Here is a 20,355-nt window from a genome sequence, read left to right as displayed (position 1 = left end):
CAATTTTGGCGAGCCTATGCAAATTTTAGCCTCGGTTTCCTGTTCTTACCGGTGTGGTCTTCTGCTGCTGCAGCCCATCTGCTTCAAGGTTTGGTGTGTTGTGAATTCAAGGATGGTATTCTGCACACCTTGGTTGTAATTAGTGGTTATTTGAGTTACTGTTGCCTTTCTATCATCTCAAATCAGTCTGTCCATTCTTCTCTGACCTCTGACTTCAACAAAGCATTTTTGTCCACACAGCTGCCACTCACTGGATATTTTTTTGGACCATTCTCTGTAAACCCTAGAGATGGTTGTGTGTAAAAATCCCAGTAGATCAGCAGTTTTGGAAATACTCAGACCAGCCCGTCTGGCACCAAAAATCATGCCAGGTTCAAATTCACTTTCATCCCCTTTCTTCTCCATTCTGAAGGTTGGTTTGAACTTCAGCAAGTCATCTTCACCACATCTAGATGCCTAAATGCATTGAGTTGCTGCCATGTCATGGGCTGATTATCAATTTGTGTTGCCAAGCAATTGAATAGGTGTACCTAATAAAGTGGCCAGTGAGTGTATGCCAAAATATGTGTGATAGATTTCAGGCATAGGTGTGCACAGCCTATTGCATTAGGGTGTGCACCCCCACATGCGTGTGTATGTGTCTGTATATATGGCCCTGGCACATTGATCTCCCTGCCGACACAGTGAAAGAGAAGTGGGTAAGCACTTCTCTTATGACAAAGCCGGTAAGAGGGAGACCTTTCCCATCTCCCCGCTGCTACACAGGGCAATAATGCTAATGCACACTAGGTGATTAGGGTGTGCCCAGGCACACCCAGCACACATTGTGCGCACGCCTATGATTTCAGGTACTCCTGTAATTGCCAACTCTGCCATGCTTTAATGCCAAAAAGAAATTGTCTATTTCTTATTACAATTCTGTAGTTTCCTTTGTTTCCTGCTTATTGGATTATGAAAAACCATCATTATATAATGAGAACCCACCTGGGCTCCCTTTCTCCTGTAATCTGTCTAAACACCCGATGACATGGTCTCTTTGATACAAAATTCTCTTGGGGGCAGCCCTGCTGACTAGTATGTCCAGGCATAGCATCAATAACATTGTTTGTTGTGGCTTCTGCTTGTTAGAAGTTTAAATTATTTCTGTGTTTTATCATCTGCATTACAACATCTTGATTTTTCTTTATGTTTGAATAATCAGCTTTTAGGCTTGATTCACACCTATGCATTTTTAGTGCTTTTTGCAGTTTGCAGATTTGCTCTACAGAACGTGTTCCATAGGAAACCATGGTAAATGTACTGTAGTGCAAATCTGCAAAATGCAAAAAGCACTAAAAAATGCATAGGTGTGAATCCAGCCTAATTGTGTTATCTATAAAGTCTAGTCATTTTTTTTTTTATCCAAATCTAATCTAATATTTCTTAACTCAGTTTATTACATTGCTTCCTCTTATGCTATGGAATATGGTGGTATTTTATAAATATTTTTTACAACTAGTACAATAAAATATAGGCGTTATGAAGCTTTTGCAGTAATGTAATATGAACACTAGATGGCAATAGTATCAGCTAGATTTCTTTCTGTTATTTTGAAATTTAGTGGCTAACTATAAAAAAATACATATAATTCAAAAGTTCAAGTTTTTTCTTTTCTTCCATGTTCCCAGCTCTCCTTATGGCTTTTTCTTAGCATAATAAGGAAGGGGGACCAATATTAATAAATGGTCATATTAACCAAATTAGGTCTTTCAGTAATCATTGGATGCTGGTGGAGTCAGTTGGCTGGTTTCCCACTTTTCCTCTATTGACAGGATCTCCCTTGCATAGGGTTCATACACACATTGATTTTACAGGCATTTTATATGCCTAGGAAAATTTCCCAGGGCTTTCCTGTGCCCGGGGAGCCACATCTGTATAGCCTGCCATGCAAGTGAATGGCTGTGCGCAACCGTACTCTTGTAAACATAAGTGCTTAATGACAAGCGTCATCCTGGGAGGATGTACAGGTTTGTCCTCTCTTGAGAGCCACCTGTGTTCTGATCACTCTTCAGACAGCATTTGACAGGCAGTGAGAAGGGGTTGTATTGCCTCCTCATCACCTGCTTTAACCCCTTGGACCCTACACAAACACCCCTATTCGCTTGAATAGGTCGCGATCGGTAGGTGTACAGGGGCATGTTTACACTCCTGGCCATTGTCTGTGCTGCTTAAGAGAGTAGCAGTCAAGAGGCAGTAAATCCGCAGCTCAACTGCAAGGTTTTACCATTCCTCAACCTCACATGTGAATGAGCCCTCATAGTAAAGCCAATCACATTTCTCCAATCACCACCAAACCAGCCACAGTGTCACCAGACCAATGTAGCTAGAAACAGTGTTCCAGATTGCCACCACCCCAGCTCAATGCAACAAGCAACAATTTTCCTGATCACCACCACATCAGTCCCAGAACAACATTGTATGCCAGTAACAGTGTTCCTTGTCACCATCACCAGACCAGCGTAAGCCAAAAACAATGCTCCTGATCACCGACACACCTGTTCCTCTGTCAAGGCCTGGATTTGAGACCAGAACCTCTGCTGTGTCAGGCAGTGTCTCTTCTTGCTGAGCTACCTGGAATGCTGGACAGTTCCTGGGACAATTCCTTGAATGATCCTGTCTTGAACCTTGTTTGTCTTAAACCTTGTGCTTTGCTCCTCCCATGAACTTCCTGATTTAAGCCATGTCACTGCACTTCCTGTTTGCCAGATTATTGTGCTTTTTTCAGCCAATATCTCGCTCCTGTCTTCCCTGCTGTCGTTTTGGTACCACTCGTTATCGTTTGTTCCTCAACTATGCTTCTGCCTGATCCCAACCTGCAACTACTCACTACTGACCTTTTGATATGGATGAGTGAGTTTGCGGTGGAGAAACTTGACTGTGCAGAATCCTGACCTCAATCCGATAGAACACCTTTGGGATGAATTAGAGCAACAACTGCGAGCCAGGCCTTCTCATCCAACATCAGTGCCTGACCTCTCAATTACTAAGGAAAATGGGTGCAACTGCACTTGCAAAGTGCACAGTCTATTTGCCTTTAGTAAATCAACTTCAATGTGTCCATGCGCATTGTGGCTTTTAGGTTCATATTTTATAACAGCATTTAGCCACATAAAAAATGCCCCATACCTGCATTCAAAGAGGAGCTTGCTGCCATAATTTACGCACATACATACATAAAGCGCATGCGCATGTAAATGAATTCAAAATAAATAAATATTATGTTCAATAGAATCAGTTTACAGGCATTACCTTTCTAAATATCATACGCCTGTAAAGCGCTAATATTTGCACACATTTATGCACCAAAAGGAGCTTTTTTTTACACTGGATTTTTCTGCCAGGTCCAGCATAGATAGGAGTATTTCAGTTTGCGTGTGTGCATTAAGCCTAGTGCGTAATGATTCTCAAAGATCACAACAATGACTTCAAGTCAATTTCAGCTGCCTTCTAACAGGCTGGAAACACCTGCTGTCTGATTACCTTTGGGACCTGGCTAGCAGGCTGCCACGATTCTGCTATCATAGGAAAAAAGCTTCACTGTCCCTGTTGTGAACTTTAAGACCCCTTTCACACTGAGCCGGTGCGGGCGTTAGCGGTAAAGCACTACTAGTTTTAGCGGCGCTTTTCGGTCGCTAGCAGGGCGCTTTTAACCCCCGCTAGTGGCCAAGGAAAAGGTTAATATCACCTGTTTTGCGTTGTGCTGGCAAAGTGCTTTGCAGGCACTTCGGCATCGCTGCCCATTCATTTCAATGGGCAGGGCCGGTTTAGGAGTGGTGTATACTCCACTCCCGCACTGCCCCTAGGATGCTGCTTGCAGGACTTTTTTTCCGTCCTGTAAGCGTACCGCCCCAGTGTGAAAGCACTCAGCCTTGAGAGGCGCTTTACAGGCTAAAACGCCTGAAAAGTGCCCCAGTATGAAAGGGGTCTGAAAATGAATATTGCCCAGCCAATCCACACTTGTCTGGTGTAAGCTGATACTCCTTCTCAGTACTCAGGGTCCCACATGGTGATCTTCTATTCTGATGCCATCAGGAGGCTAGCTGTCACTTCCTGTCTCTTACAGCCGACCCATGATGACGCACATCAGCGCCTGTGCAGTGCAATGGAGTTTTCCTGCAACATGCAGTGAAAACTGATCCTAAGCCTTCTAGGAAGTGCAATGTCAGTATCTTCGGGCTTCAGGCAGACAGGAAAGGGGTGGCAAGAAAGACAGAAGTGCAGAGCGTGGTCCTGCTGAAAAGGTACTTTAAACCCTTGAAAAAATGTAATAATCGATTTTGTAGTGGGAGGGAGGGAAGGAAAATCAAAGATGCGAGTGAAGGTCCACTTTAAGGGGCATATGAATAAAACAGTGAATCTGACATTCATCATAGGAGAATCCCCCAGGTACATGAGTTGTAATTACTTCCAGAGAATAAATTCTTTTTTTTTTTTTATGGCAAAAAAACCACAATACATAACCCATTTTTTTTTAAGATAAAAGATGAAGTTACGTTGAGTAAATAGATACCAAACATGTCAAGCTTTAAAATTGCGCATGCCCATGCAATGGCAACAAACGGCGTAATTTTTTTTTTTCACGGTGATACCTCACATGTGTGGGATGATCGCTGTTTGCGTGCCTGTGTGACTTTGTGCGCATGCATGGGAGGATGGGGGCACTTTTAATAAAAAATATTTTTTTAATCATTATTTTTTTTCTTATTTTTTTTACACTGTTGCTATAAATTTTTTCTTTTTTTTTTTTAAATTTGGTGTTGCTGAATTCCTTTAAATTTCAAAAAATGGCACTAATGGTTTCAGAGTAAACCAGAAGTGATGTCATGTCATCGCTTCTGGTGTTACAATTCTGACCAGTCTATCAAAGCTGATCCAGGCTTTGCTTGGCTGTCCGGACAGCCAGCAGATGCGTCTGTTGGTATCTCAGGCCTCCTGGTGGGATGGGAGAGCTCAAGAGAGCCACAGAAGGCGGCAGGAGGGGGGGAGGTGGCTGGAGAGCCCCTCCAATTGCTATTACAAGAGAGCCAACCACTGGCTCTAAAAACCGATACCGGGATCATCCTAGTATAACCACCGAAAGTCCAGCGACGTACGGGACAATGATTAATTCACCACCAGTGAATAATTGGTGAAAGTCACATTTGCTTTATAATTATGCCCCTAAAATTGAGCATACAACTACACAATTATATAACTGTAGTGCCACCCCCAAAGGAGCCGCTTGAGTATGTTTGGTTCCAGTGGTGGCTGGTGCTCAAATTTTTTTTTTTTTTTGGGGGGGGGGTGCAAACAAGCAAACTGAAAAATACAGCCATTGTGCCCATCAAATGCAGTAACTGTGCCCATCAATTGCAGCCATTGTGCCCATCAAATGCAGCCACTGTGCCCATCAAATGCAGCCACTGTGCCCACCATATGCAGCCACTTGTGCCCATCATATGCAGCCACTGTGCCCCATCATATGCAGCCACTTGTGCCCGTCATATGCAGCCACTTGTGCCCATCATATGCAGCCACTGTGCCCATCAAATGCAGCCACTGTGCCCCATCAAATGCAGCCACTGTTCCGCATCATATGCAGCCACTTGTGCCCGTCATATGCAGCCACTTGTGCCCATCATATGCAGCCACTTGTGCTCATCATATGCAGCCACTTGTGCCCATCAAATGCAGCCACTTGTGCCCATCATATGCAGCCACTTGTGCCCATCAAATGCAGCCACTTGTGCCCATCATATGCAGCCACTTGTGCCCATCAAATGCAGCCACTTGTGCCCATCATATTCAGCCACTTGTGCCCATCATATGCAGCCATTGTACCCATCATATGCAGACACTTGTGCCCATCAAATGCAGCCACTTGTGCCCATCATATGCAACCACGTGTGCCAATCATATGCAGCCACTTGTGGCAATCAAATGCAGCCACTTGTGCCCATCGTATGCAACCATTTGTGCCCGTCAAATGCAGCCACTTGTGCCTGTCAAATGCAGCCACTTGTGCCCATCAAATGCAGCCACTTGTGCCCATCAAATGCAGCCAGGCGCGTCCCCCGGCTCAGCTGTTACTTCACTAACCCCCCATCAGCTGGTCCGGCGGCACTTACCGCTCATGTGGTGGGGCTCTGCTCCTCTCCTGGAGTGACGGGGCTCTCCTCCTCCTCTTCTGTAGTGGCGGGAAGCGGCAGCTGTGGCTCCTGTGTCCACTCGGCTCCTCAGGCATCCTCCGTCGTGTCTCCTCTTCCGCCAAAGAGTTAGGCATCCAATAGAATTGCCTAATGCTTTGGCCAATCGGGAGACAGGTCTCACTGACCTGCCTGCTGATTGTCAGGGAGGAACATTAGTGTGAAAATAGCGAAAATTAATTTGCTATGCCACACAACAGGGTAGGATCGGACGTAGTGCCTCTGGCGCTAATCACGTGCCGCCTATCCCCGCCATAGTATTTCATGTGTCTGGCGTTCTGAAAGGGGCCGGGCACATGAATACGGAGGGCGGCGGAGGTGCCGGGGGGGCGCCCGTGTGCCCACAATGCACAGTATTGGTTGGTAACTGCTTGGTTCTGTATTCTCCCTCCCAACCCTAAGAACAGTCTCAGCCCATCTGGCACACCTGGCAGTAAAGTTAGTGCAAACACCACAGTAAATAGACACCAATTGTAGTGAACACAGAAATTATCTTTACTGTGAAATTCCTTAGGAATGGAACAAACAGTAGCAATATAATTGAATAGACAAATATATCTCGAGTAGATCAACTGTGTGATAATGACTGAAAGTTATGAGCAATAAAACTTCAAGATATTATCTGGCTGCTATCTGACTCCTCAAGGCGAATAACCTCGAAAGCAGAGGTAACCATTCTAATGCCCCGTACACACGGTCGGATTTTCTGACGGAAAATGTTCGATGGGAGCTTTTTGTCAGAAATTCCGATGCACAAAGTTCGACGCATGCTCGGAATCAAGCAGAAGAGCCGCACTGGCTATTGAACTTCATTTTTCTCGGCTCATCGTAGGTGTTGTATGTCACCGTGTTCTTGGCATTCAGAATTTCCAACAAGATTTGTGTGACTGTGTGTATGCAAGACAAGTTTGAGCCAACATCCGTCGGAAAAAATCCATGGATTTTGTTGTAGGAATGTCCGATCGTGTGTACAGGGCATTACAATGGCAGATCACAGAATGATAAGACACTTTAACAGATTGACTACCAACTCTACCTAAGTTGAGCTCTATGGGTCCAGGCAGGAGGAGGGCAGTGGAATTACCAAGCTTGTGTCAAACCACTCCCTTCTCTCCCCTGACACCACAGTCCCAGTAAACCGTAAGAGCACAATATTTATATATTGCAATGTAACACTCTAACTCTCGAGTCTTAAAATCCGCTCACTTAATATATCCTGAGTCCTAGGTGCATGTGTGGGCCCGAATGGCACCAGTGACTTTAATCCCTTGAGGGGAAATAGGTTGTTGTTTTGGAAGGGAAGAAGGCCTTGACCCTTTAGATAGCTCTTGGTTGGTGCACTTAGGTGTCCTGTTTGGCAGAGTGAAAGTGCAGTATGCTGGCAGTATCCAGGTAAGCAAGGTGGACAATGTAATTGTTCAGCAGGGTGTAAGTGTAAAACAGGTTCTACAGGTGTAGGCAAAAAGAAGGCAACGTTGTCTGCATGCATATGTATCCGTAAAATAGGCAAGTGCCCGTTCACCAACCCTGCGACCAAGACCCAAAGGAGATTTGGCTACCGACTGGCTACCCTACGACTGGAACACCTCACGCCTTCAGGAATGCACCTGGAGATGCACCGTGGGGTCCCCCTATTTTTTTTTAAATAACAAACACGTTCTAATTATCTGCTATATGTAGTGGTTTTGCACAGAGCAGCTTGGATCGTTCTCTTCCTGGGTCCTTCTCTGGAACCCCTAGCCCCTCCTTCTTTCAGGGTGACCCCATCCAAGCAGGCACACTCCCAAATCACGGCTCTGTGTGTCAATTCACACACCGAGCCATGGATTGCCACCTCCGTCATCGGATTGGCTCACTGGCTGTGATTGACAGCAATAGGAGCCAATTGCTCTGCCGCGAACAGCCAATCAGCAGTGTGAGTCCCTGGAGAGCCAAGGCTCTCTGGTCAGTGTACATGCCTCCGTCATTCACACCTCTCCTTTGTGTTCCACTCTCTTCCTTTTCCTGTCTGTCAGCTCAGTGTCAGGGCCTGTCCTTTCCCTCTTGCTGCTGAAATTACTTGTATAATTCCATAGTATGGTGGCTCAGGATGTGTGCTTTATAATAATAAAATGCTGTTCCTTAAATTATTGCGGAGCACAACTTGACTCTCATGTGACCGTTCGCCTCTCCCCTCCTCTCCCACACCCACCCCCTTCCCAAATGACATCAGCGGGTGATTATCGGCCCCTCATGCTTTAGCTGTACGATCCAGAGAGGGGAGAGGAAGGCCAGGCTTGTGAGCGCCTGGTTGTGCTATGAAATAAGATATAGGCACTTTGTTTTGTTTTTTTAAAGCGTACACACAGCTATCATTATTAAACACAGAGGATTGTGTAAAGAGAAAACTGTGGGCTAATAACCACGTTAGTCTCCTATTTTTGTAAACATGTTTGGCAGAAGTCATGCAGAGTGAGGAGAGAATAACCCAGACAATGGTGCCTGCATAGATGAGGGAGATTTTGAGGTGGAAGTAACGGAGCATACCTCAGGCACAGATGCTCCATGCAAAGGTTAGTAAAATAATATGCTATGCCATATAATATTATATAGAAATGTTTCTACATTGGCTATGTATCAGCAGTGGGTGACATTATTTCCAATTGTTCATAGCCATTGAGAACAGAATGTAACTGTGATGCCGTTGGATCATAAACTTTTTATACAGCAGGTAAGTATTCTTTTTATGTTTTCTCTTAAAAGGATAATATAATAAAATTGTAATAATTTCTTAGATGTCCAGATCATCACGAACCTGAACAGAGATGTGGAACTGCATTGTGCCTATCAGGATTCTGGAATTGATATACAGGAACATCCACATCCACAGTTGACCTTTCAAAAATTGATGTGAGCTCAGACGGAGGTGTTGGTGATCGAGTTTCTCCGAATATAGATGAGATGGATCCTGTCTCCCACACACTTACGTAAAAAAAAAAAAAAAAAACAGGAAATCGCCCCGGGACTTTAAATGAGGTGAATGCAGTTAGCCAACAATTGACAGAGTAAATGCAGTCTCAAAATTTATTAAAATTGTCATGCAAACATAAACAACATGAATCATAGCCAAGCCACTGAAATGATACATACAGTAAAAAATTTCATTACATGTATCATGGTATAAAATGTAAATTGCAAAGTACACAGACATGAAAAGTATCCCAATGCGTTTCGCAAGACCATGCTCACTTCATCAGGGGTAGATGCGTGTGTAGTATATCAAAGGCTGGATCAGACTACCAAATGCTGAATACCCAGGGGCGGCAGTAATGAGCGTCCGGCTCGAGAGCTGAGGTGGAAAAGCCAACCCAACAGAGCACAAACGGGGGCAGAAATGCCTGGATGGGGGTGTGTGTCACAAAAGATCTCCCAATATCCATTAATAATGTCAACCATGTGAATGAAGTGAAACTGCTGCGTGTGAGGGAAACAGGAAATAGGAAGTGAGTTGCATATATTGGGATGGAGGTGGTTTGCGGGTGACACCGGACCGTTTCCTTTTTGCCTACACACCTACGTGTACATTACCTTGGAATTAACATTTACTTTTCCTAAATGCAGATTTTAATTATATTTCTTCATACAGGTCATGGTGCGGATAGTGACACGATTTTGTGGATGCAAATGGGTTTGTTCAACTGCTATCACAAATTAGAAAAAATAAGGGATGCAGCAATTGCTGCACGTCACAGATTAATGGACTTTATAGACTTGCTTGGTAGATTCTAGACATGCATGGAGGAACTTATGTTTTTATTGCCACAGTTTATTAACCTTTGTGTCGTTACCTTTGAAGAAGTTTTTATACTTGTACACACTACCATTTTTTTTCAGAGTTCAACACACTCAGCTTGGGTTCACATTAGTGTGATGTCTAAGCTATACGAGTTCAGCCATACAGTTGTATGGCTGAAGTCGGATTGGATTCGCACAAAAAAGGGTACAGGGACTTATTTTTCCCCGCACTGATATCGGATCGCATGCCTGTTCTCACCTATGCAATCCGATTCCTGTAGGAATCCACAGTTTGCATTGCAATCTGTGAACAGATCTGGGGGTGTCATTAACATTGTAATGACACCCGCATCGATTCACAGAGGGCAGTGTGAACTGCCTGTGGGAGAGATGTGGGTACTGGTGCTGTAATCGTGCTGGTTCCCGCATTGCACCAGTGTGAACCTGGGATTAGGGCCGGTTCACACTGCTGGGATGAGGGAACCCTGCAAATCCACTGCAGGTTCCCTCATTGCATGTCTCCCAGCGTCAGTTCACACTGCCCTATGCGAACTGCTGCTGGTGTCAGTTAAAAGTTAATGACACCCCCAAATCAGTTCACATATCGCAATGTGATCTGCAAATTAGGACAGGAATCGGATTGCAGGGGTGTGAACACCCCTGCAAACCGATTCTGCTGTGGACCAAAAAAAGAGTCCTGTGCGAGTTTGGTCCAAATTTGATGCAGATTCAGCCATAAATCACACTGCATGTGATTTGCACAGCAGTACGGTGTGAATCACATGCGATCTCGCACCATGCAGCATAGGGTGAAAACAAAACAGGTCTGCAGTAAACGAACTAGTCATTTGACATTTGCAGTGAGCTCTTCTGCTCTTCTGCTGTGCTATTGTGTTCTGACATGGGGATTCGTGGTTGCCCCCACGCTAGAACACGGTTAGCAATCTGTCACTGAGAGACAGTCTGCAGCTATTTCACTATTTTGCTGGAATTTGGATAATCCTATACAGTTTGAAAGCTGTAATGTTTTCTTGTTTTTTGGTGACACATAGCCTCTATCTTCTGGGAAAGTGGGTCCAATCCACAGGCCTGAGCCTGCTGGACACACTTTACCCATGTGTGCATCCAAACTGTTTTGTCTACATTTATGTTTTGTTAAAGTTTATATATAAAGCGGAGTTACGCCAATTTTTTTTTTTTTTAACGTCAGCAGCTACAAATACTGCAGCTGTTGACTTTTAAAATATGGGCACTTACCTGTCCAGGGCGCCCGCGATGTCCTCACCCGAAGCCGATCTGTCCCTCGGCTCTCGGGTGGAGGCGCGCCATCTTCGGTAAGGGAATCAGGAAGTGAAGCCTTGCGACTTCACAGCCTGGTTCCCTATTGCGCGTGCACGAGATACACTGCGCGTCCTCACTGGTCTCTGCTGTCTTCTGGGACCTGTGTGTCTCCCAGAAGACAGCGGGGGGGACGGAGGAGGGGCCGGACATAGCATAGATCGCCGCGGAGCCTGCAGTGATCTATGCCCGGAAGTGGGAGCAAATATCTGGATTATACAGGTATCTGCTTCCCCCTGAAAGGTGCCAAATGTGACACTGGAGGGGAGGAGGAATCCGAAAAGCATTCAATTTTTGGGTGGAACTCCGCTTTAAATAGTTATGCTGTATAATGCCCTCACCTTAATTAAGATTGCAGGTAATGACAAACATACATATTTTTGAATAATGTTCAATGTTTAGTTATGTATATTTGTCAGTAGTTTGGAAAAATTGTAACTTTGATCACTTTTTTTATTTCATTTTACGCTATTTTAATTCCAATTCTATATGATCCAATATAGAATTAATGTACTTATGTTGCATAAATATAACAACTTTCCATTAATTCTACACAGGATTACCTTGTTCTCTTTATAGCTGTTGAAAAACAAAGCTCGGTTATTTCTGCCTACATTCAAGACAGACTTTATGTCATGACACAGGGAGGAGTTGACAAGCTGAGGGTAGATAATGAGGGGTGAGATGGTCAACTCCTTCCTGTATCGTGACCTGAAGTTTGTCCAGGACGTAATAATTGAGCAGTGTTTTTAAAAAGCTATGAATAAAATAAGCCTGTGTAGAGTTAATGGAAAAATGGTCTATTTTTGCAACTTAAGTACATTCATGTTCTGTAGGTACATGTGGGAGCTGCTATTTTGAAAAGAAAAGAACACAGGTGAACTTGGTCTTGTGATAAATCTTTGAAGTACAGAATGTGGCTTTACACATATCACGATTTTGTCATTACATTATCATTGTGGTATTTTGGTTATGCTAACAATTTAAGGTGGGTGAACGTTTAATGTTCCTGTAATTGTTTTTGCACTTTAATATTTCCAAAGGAAGACCATAAACATGCCATGACCAAATATTTGCAAATTATGTGCAATTTATGCTTGAAATCATTAAGATTATCGATTATGTTTATGTGTGGCGATAAAGTCTGTTTTTCATTTTTTGAAGTAATGGTTCAGTCTCTTTATTATAACATAAGAAATGTATTTTATTAATTGACAATTCTTTCTAAAAATTGAACTTATAATTTTGGTTATTTGTAAATATAAACATATATGGTATATATTTGGTTGAGACAGAAACATCACAAAGTATATATTTTCTACTTTTTTCTGGCATTAATAACATAAAATATTTGTGATAACAACAAACATGCAATATTGTAATCATACCCATTAACTTTGCAACAACGTTGAACAACATGCATTAAACTTTTGGTATTGATATTACTGACATGGAAGCATGAATATTCTGATGACCTACGTTTCCATGTCATTTTGCCATTCCACTGCACCGACTCCATTAAAATAGTACACGTAGTTGAGACGATTTTGTCTGGCGCTTTGGGTGGGTAAGGGAGAATGGCCTACACCAATGGGTGTCATCACCTCATAGGATTCTTGGTCCTGAGGACAAGTGTTCTCTGTTTTGGTTGGATCATGATCAAATTGATTAACAGAAATGTATTTATCTGTATGTCTTCTGAGGAAATTATGAAGAATGCAGCAGCACAGCACTAGATTGTCCACTTTATATAATGTAAGCTTGATAGTGGTGAGAAAGATTCTGAACCGATTTGCCAGGATGCCAAAAGTGTTCTCCACCACACGCCTAGCCCGAGAGAGTCGATAATTATAAATCCGTTGCTCCCTTGTCAGATTGCGCTTTGGGAATAGCTTCAACACATTTGTGGAGAGCACAAAGGCATCATCTGCTACGAATACAAAGTTGAGATTTTAAACATTCTCATCACAGTTGGGCATGTTTAGGGTCAATTCACCAACCTTCTATGAAATTCCATCTGATTGAATATGCCACCATCAGAATTACGGCCATTCTTTTCAATATCCAGAAAAATATACTCATAGTTTGCATTTACCACAGCCATCAAGATGATGCTGAAGAAGCCCTTGTAGTTATAAAAATAGGACCCTGATTTGGGAGGGGGGCTTACGTGTTTCTTATCTATTGCTTCTACGCAATTAGGAAAATTCCACTGTTGGTAAAAAACTTTTTCCACTCCTCAGCATTTTTTGGAAGCTAATATAGGAAGAGGAATTCATGACATATCAACATAAATGTGTTTAGAATAGGTTTTATTCTGTGCAAAGGTTACTTCAACATTCATCAGTTTTGGTTAAAATATATGCACTGTACCTTGATGTAGTCATTCTGCAGGACTTGAATGATGGCTCAACAGGTTTCAGGTATGATAACACCAAAGGCTTGCGGGAAGATGCCTGTGGTAAATTTTAAATCCTGTAGACTTCTGCCTGTGGCCAGATAATGCAATTTAGCGATCAATCTCTGTTCCACAGTGATTGCTTCTCACAGAATGGTATTATTCTTGATGATGTATGGCTGCACTGCATTCAGCAGTATATTAAAAATATTGTCGGTCTTTCCTAAATAATTCCTGAGATCGTCAGGATTATTTTCTTTTAATTCCCTCAAAAGTGTCATATGTGAGAACTGGTCATGGTTCAGCAGCCATTTCTTACACCAGGTTCTCCTCTTTTTGCTTCTTTTTAATCTGGCTGTGGACTGCCAACACTCCAAGGCCGACTATGGTAAGTACCTCTGATGTTTCCATGTCCATATTGAAAAATGTACCGTCACGAAAAATGTGACCAAAAGACGTTAATCCATGGTGCAACGACACAAAGTTTCCAAAGACAGAGAACGCACGTCACTTCAGAAACAAGATGGAGCACAAAGGTGTGGCTACAGGGTCACACGTAGATTACATCACAGTGTATAATCTACGATATAACGTCTGGACGTCACAAAATCGGATGAGAAAATTCGTACAACATAGAGTGCTACCAAATAAAAACGGTTATGAGCTATGGCAAGAAAAATAGGATGATTTTTCATCCGATTTTTGTACAGTGTGTACGGGGCATAAGGGTCTCTTTGATACCCTCTATCTTTTAAATAAAAGGCAATTTTAATATTGAATAAATTAATAATAACATTTTTTTTTATATATACCCTTATACGCAATACTTTTTGTCACAAAAATAGCCACTTTTCTTCATCCTTGTCTCTTGTTACTTGGAAGAAACCCCCTTTTTTTTGTATTTGTAATATGCAGCATGGGGGGGTTAATGTACTGCCATTGGTCACTGATGCATTAGTGACTAGTGGCAGTTAATTAACCCCTTTTTGCTGCATTAGTGGCACCAGTGTCAGGGTTAATTAACCCTGACACTGGTGCCACTAATACAACACAATGGGGTTAACTGCCACTGGTCACTAATGCATCAGTGACCAGTGGCCGTACATTAACCCCCCATGCTGAATATTACAGAAAATAAATACCATTGGTGAATGTAATTTACCACCCCTAAGCCTCCTCCCCTCTCCCAATCGGATCCAGACAGTTCATTTAATAATCTTCAGATGGTATGGCAATCATTATCTGCATACTCTTGTGCGATACACAGTTTGTTGGTCCCTCCTTGGCTCCTCTAGGTCGCAGCTTCAGCAGCAGTTCTCTACGTTCCTCCCATCCCGCCTCCGGCCGTGAGTGACGTCACACTGCCGGGACAGGCAGGGGCAAACCTAGAGCATTTGGCACCCGGGGCAAATCCTATAACTGGCACCTCCCAACTTTAAAATGTAAAAACATCCCACTGTGCCCCCTGCATACCTCTGCATCCCCAATATCTCTTTGTCACTACCGTGTACCCCCTCTCCACAACTGCACCTCTGGACCCCTGTACATTACACAACCCCCCCCCCACACACACACACACACTATCACTGGACCCCTGCATGTTACATAGCCCCCCCCCCACACACACACACTATCCCTGGACCACTGCACATTACACAGCCCCACACACACACACACACTATCACTGGACCCCTGTACATTACACAGCCCCCCCACACACACACAATCTCTGGACAACTGCACATTACATACCCCCCCGAGCGCTGGACCCCTGCATATTACACCCCCCCAGCTCTGGATCCCTGCACATTACACACACTCCCAGCTCTGGACCCCTGCACATTACACCCTCAGCTCTGGATCCCTGCACATTACACCCCCCAGTTCTGGACCCCTGCACATTACACCCCCCCACCCAAGCTCCTGACCCCTGCACATTACACCCCCCCACCCCATCTCCTGACCCCTGCACATTACACCCCCACCCCAGCTCCTGACCCCTGCACATTACACATCCCCCAGCTCTGGACCCCTGCACATTTCAAACCCCCCAGCTCTGGACCTCTGCACATTACAACCCCCCAGCTCTGCACCCCTGTACATTACACCCCCCCAGCTCTGGACCCCTGCACATTACACAACTCCCAGCTCTGGACCCCTGCACATTACACACCTCCCTAGCTCTGGACCCCTGCATATTACACTCCCCCTGCTCTGGACCCCTGAACATTACACCCCCAAGCTCTGGAGCCCTGCACATTACACCCCCCCAGCTCTGGACCTCTGCACATATCACACCCCCACCCCAGCTCTGGACCCCTGCACATTACACCCCCAGCTCTGAATCCCTGCACATTACACCCCCCAGTTCTGGACCCCTGCACATTACACCCCCCCACCCAAGATCCTGACCCCTGCACATTACACCCCCCCACCCCATCTCCTGACCCCTGCACATTACTCCCCCACCCCAGCTCGTGACCCCTGCACATTACACATCCCCCAGCTCTGGACCCCTGCACATTTCAAACCCCCCAGCTCTGGACCCCTGCACATTACAACCCCCCAGCTCTGGACCCCTGCACATTACACCCCCCCCCCAGCTCTGGACCCCTGCACATTACACAGCCCCCCCACCCCAGCTCTGGACCCCTGCATATTACACCCCCCCAACCCAGCTCTGGACCCCTGCACATTACACACCTCCCAGCTTTAGACCCCTGCATATTACATCCCCCCAACCCAGCTCTGGACCCCTGCACATTACACACCTCCCAGATCTGGACCCCTGCACATTACACACCTCCCTAGCTCTGGACCCCTGCATATTACACTCCCCCTGCTCTGGACCCCTGCACATTATACCCCAAAGCTCTGGAGCCCTGCACATTACACCCCCCAGCTCTGGACCCCTGCATATAACACCCCCCTTAGCTCTGGACCCCTGCATATTACACCCCCCAAGCTCTGGACCCCCGTACATTACACACCCCCCACCCCAGCTCTGGACCCCTGAATTTTAACCCCCCAATCCCAGCTCTGGGCCCCTGCATTTTACACACACCCCCCAGCTCTGGACCCCTGCACACCACACACCCCCCAGGTCTGGACTCCTGCATATTTCACCCCCCAGCTCAGGACCCCTGCACATTACACACCCCCCAGCTCTGGACCCTGCATATTACACTCCCCCCACTCTGGACCCCTGCACATTACACCCCCCCCAGCTCTGGAGCCCTGCACATTACACCCCCCAGCTCTGGACCCCTGCATATAACACCCCCCCTTAGCTCTGGGCCCCTGCATATTACACTCCCCAGCTCTGGAACCATGCATATTACAACCCCCCAGCTCTGGACCCCTGCACATTACACAGCCCCCCACCCCAGCTCTGGTCCCCTGAATATTACCCCCCAATCCCAGCTCTGGGCCCCTGCACATTACACACACCCCCAGCTCTGGACCCCTGCACATTACACCCCCCTAGCTCTGGACCCCTGCATATTACACCCCCCCAGCTCTGGACCCCTGCACACCCCTCCAGCTCTGGACCCCTGCATATTACACCCCCCAGCTCTGGACCCCTGCACATTACCCCCATCTCTGGACCCCTGCATATATCACACACCTCCAGCTCTGGACCCCTGAGCATATCACACCCCCACCCCAGTTATGGACCCCTGCATATTACACCCCCCAGCTATGGACCCCTGCATATCACACACCCCAGCTCTGGACCCTTGCCTATTACACCCCCCCAGCTCTGGACCCCTGCATATTACACCCCCCACCCCAGCTCTGGACCCCTGCACATTACACCCCCCAGCTCTGGACCCCTGCATATTACACATCCCCCCAGCTCTGGACCCCTGCACATTACACCCCCCCAGCTCTAAACCCCTGCATATTACACACACCCCCAGCTCTGGACCCCTGCACATTACACCCCCCACCTCTGGACCCCTGCATATTACATCCCCCCAGCTCTGGACCTCTGCACATTACACACCCCCCAGCTCTGGACCCCTGCACATTACACATCCCCCCACCCCAGCTCTGGGCCTCTGCATATTACACCGCCCCCACCCCAGCTCTGGACCCCTGCATATTACACAAACCCCGGCTCTGGACCCCTGCATATTACACCCCCCAGCTCTGGACCCCTGCACGTTACATATTCCCCTTTTTCTGGACCCCTGCACATTACACACCCCCACCCCAGCTCTGGACCCCTGCACATTACACCCCCCCAGCTCTGGACCCCTGCATTTTACACCCCCCAGCTCTGGACCCCTGCACATTATACCCCCCTAGCTCTGAAACCCTGCATATTACAGGTACAGATTACAGACTACAGTACAGCTATTAGCAGCTAGTGTGTACTGTAAAGCACACTGTCGGCACTTCACCTGCGCCCCCCTTCCCTCCAGCAAATTGTACCGCCCAGGGCATCTTCCCCTTCCGTCCCCCCCCTGTACCGGCCTTGCTTACAGTGCCTTAAAAAAAGTATTCATACCCCTTCTTAGCCAACAATACCACCAAGTTGCTAATTCACTCCTCAAGTATGGAGACTCTTTCCTCATTGGCCTACCTTTGTACAGACTTTCCCCAATCAGTCTAACATACATGCTGTTGCCAGACTCTTCCACCTTATTAAACACCCATCTCTGCCAATCCATTTACTGATTTCAACTCACCCAATGAATAAAATTCAAAATATTAACAACAACTTACAAAACCTGACCCCAGTTACTTCACCAACCATGTCTCAAAATTTCAGCAAAACCATCCTTTTTGCTCCTCCCAAGAACTTTTTCTCTCTAGCTCCCTTGTCACCACCCCCAAGCTCATGTCCAAGACTTCTCCAGAGCCTCTCCCATTCTCAGGAACTCCCTATTCTAATCTGCATGGCTATTTCCTACTCTATCCACCTTTAGACAACCCCTGAAAACTCACCTTTTCAGGCAAGCCTATCCTGCCTCCAACATCTGAATTTTACTTTCTTGAACAATTCATCACCCACACAGTTATTACCTTTCGTATAACTTGTCCTTACTTTTAGATTGTAAACTCTCACAAGTAAGACCCTTCTGAACCTCTTGTCCTGAGTTGTACTGTAACTGTATTGTCTCCCTTTATTTTGTAAAGAACTGTGTAAACTGTTGGCGATATATACTGTATAATAATGATTGTTCTTATGACCTTATAACGAAATTCATGTTTTATGATGCATAACTGCTACATTTGGGTTTGTGTAGACTAAGGCAATATAGGGTTTTATGCCCAAATTTCCTAGTCACAATGTAAGAGTGAACTTAAAATAAAAAATCAAACCTGATTTATCCTCTCCATCATCAAATTCCAGAGTGAAAGTGTGCCCGCTGTTAATGATAACTTTTGCAGAAGATGGATCATAGCTGAAATGGAGGGGCATCAGACTGGGGTCATATTTGGCATCTTGTGTTATAATGTCAATAGGTGACTGACGGTCTCCATTGGCAAGAGGAAACAAATTATGCCACACCTCTGGGCCTGTAATTAAAAAAAATGTAAAAATATTTATTATCATGTCACTGAAGAAGGCAACATAAAAATAATTGTCAAATCTTTTGCTTTCAACAGCCAGTTAAATAAATTGGTCGGATTTTCCGACGGAAAATGTGTGATAGGACCTTGTTGTCGGAAATTCCGACCGTGTGTAGGCTCCATCACACATTTTCCATCAGAATTTCTGACACACAAAGTTGGAGAGCAGGTTATAAAATTTTCCGATAACAAAATCCGTTGTTGGAAATTCCGATCGTGTGTACACAAATCTGACGCACAAAGTGCCACGCATGCTCAGAATAAATTAAGAGACGAAAGCTTTTGGCTACTGCCCTGTTTATAGTCCTGACGTACGTGTTTCACGTCACCGCCTTTAGAACGATCGGATTTTCCGACAACTTTGTGTGACCGTGTGTATGCAAGACAAGTTTGAGCCAACATCCGTTGGAAAAAATCCATGGATTTTGTTTTCGGAATGTCCGATCAATGTCCGACCGTGTGTACAGGGCATTACAGTTCACTTTCCCTCTAAGCGGCCCTACAGCTTGAAACTAAATCAGGGGAAGCACACTAAGGAGGGGATTTCTGGCTATTTCTTAAAAAAAAAATAGGTGCAGGGTGAGTAGAAACGCTTGTCCCTACCAACAGCTGCACAGTGGGACCCTTGCTATGTTGAAGTAGTGGTCTCTCTGCAGAGATCCAACATGTCCCCTGTTGAGTCAGTCAAAGCTCTCCAATCAGTGGGGGAGAGCTTTGCTGACTGCTGAGCTATAGGTTGGACCTCAGCAATGAGACCATTGCTTCCGCGCAGTGTGCAATGGTCCCACTCTAGAGGAGACAGGCTTTTCTACTTAGGCTGCAGCTGCTTTTTAAAGATGACAAACTGTAAGACATTAAATGCTTTTTGTTTTGATACACCTGGAATGTATTTAGCTAATTTAAACAGAATGTTCAATTGGGCTTAAAGTTGGCCTCTGGAAACACAAACTTTTTAAAAACTATTTAAAGCGAAGTTCCACCCAAAAATGGAACTTCCACTTTAAGTGATGATGACCCCATGACATTAATTAATAA

General features: G+C 45.3%; 1 protein-coding gene across 1 annotated transcript in view; it reads right to left on the bottom strand.

Moving 5' to 3' along the window:
* Positions 1-20,355, bottom strand: part of LOC141145322 (carbonic anhydrase 13-like) — a 116,102-nt gene that overhangs the window by 64,046 nt on the left and 31,701 nt on the right. Inside the window, exon 2 of the mRNA XM_073631899.1 lies at positions 19,069-19,266. Coding sequence (XP_073488000.1) covers positions 19,069-19,266 — 198 coding nt within the window. The remainder of the gene's footprint in view (positions 1-19,068; positions 19,267-20,355) is intronic.

This window comes from Aquarana catesbeiana, linkage group LG05 (assembly GCF_042186555.1).
Source record: "Aquarana catesbeiana isolate 2022-GZ linkage group LG05, ASM4218655v1, whole genome shotgun sequence".
Classification (NCBI taxonomy): domain Eukaryota; kingdom Metazoa; phylum Chordata; class Amphibia; order Anura; family Ranidae; genus Aquarana; species Aquarana catesbeiana.
This window is presented reverse-complemented; position numbering and strand designations above follow the sequence as displayed.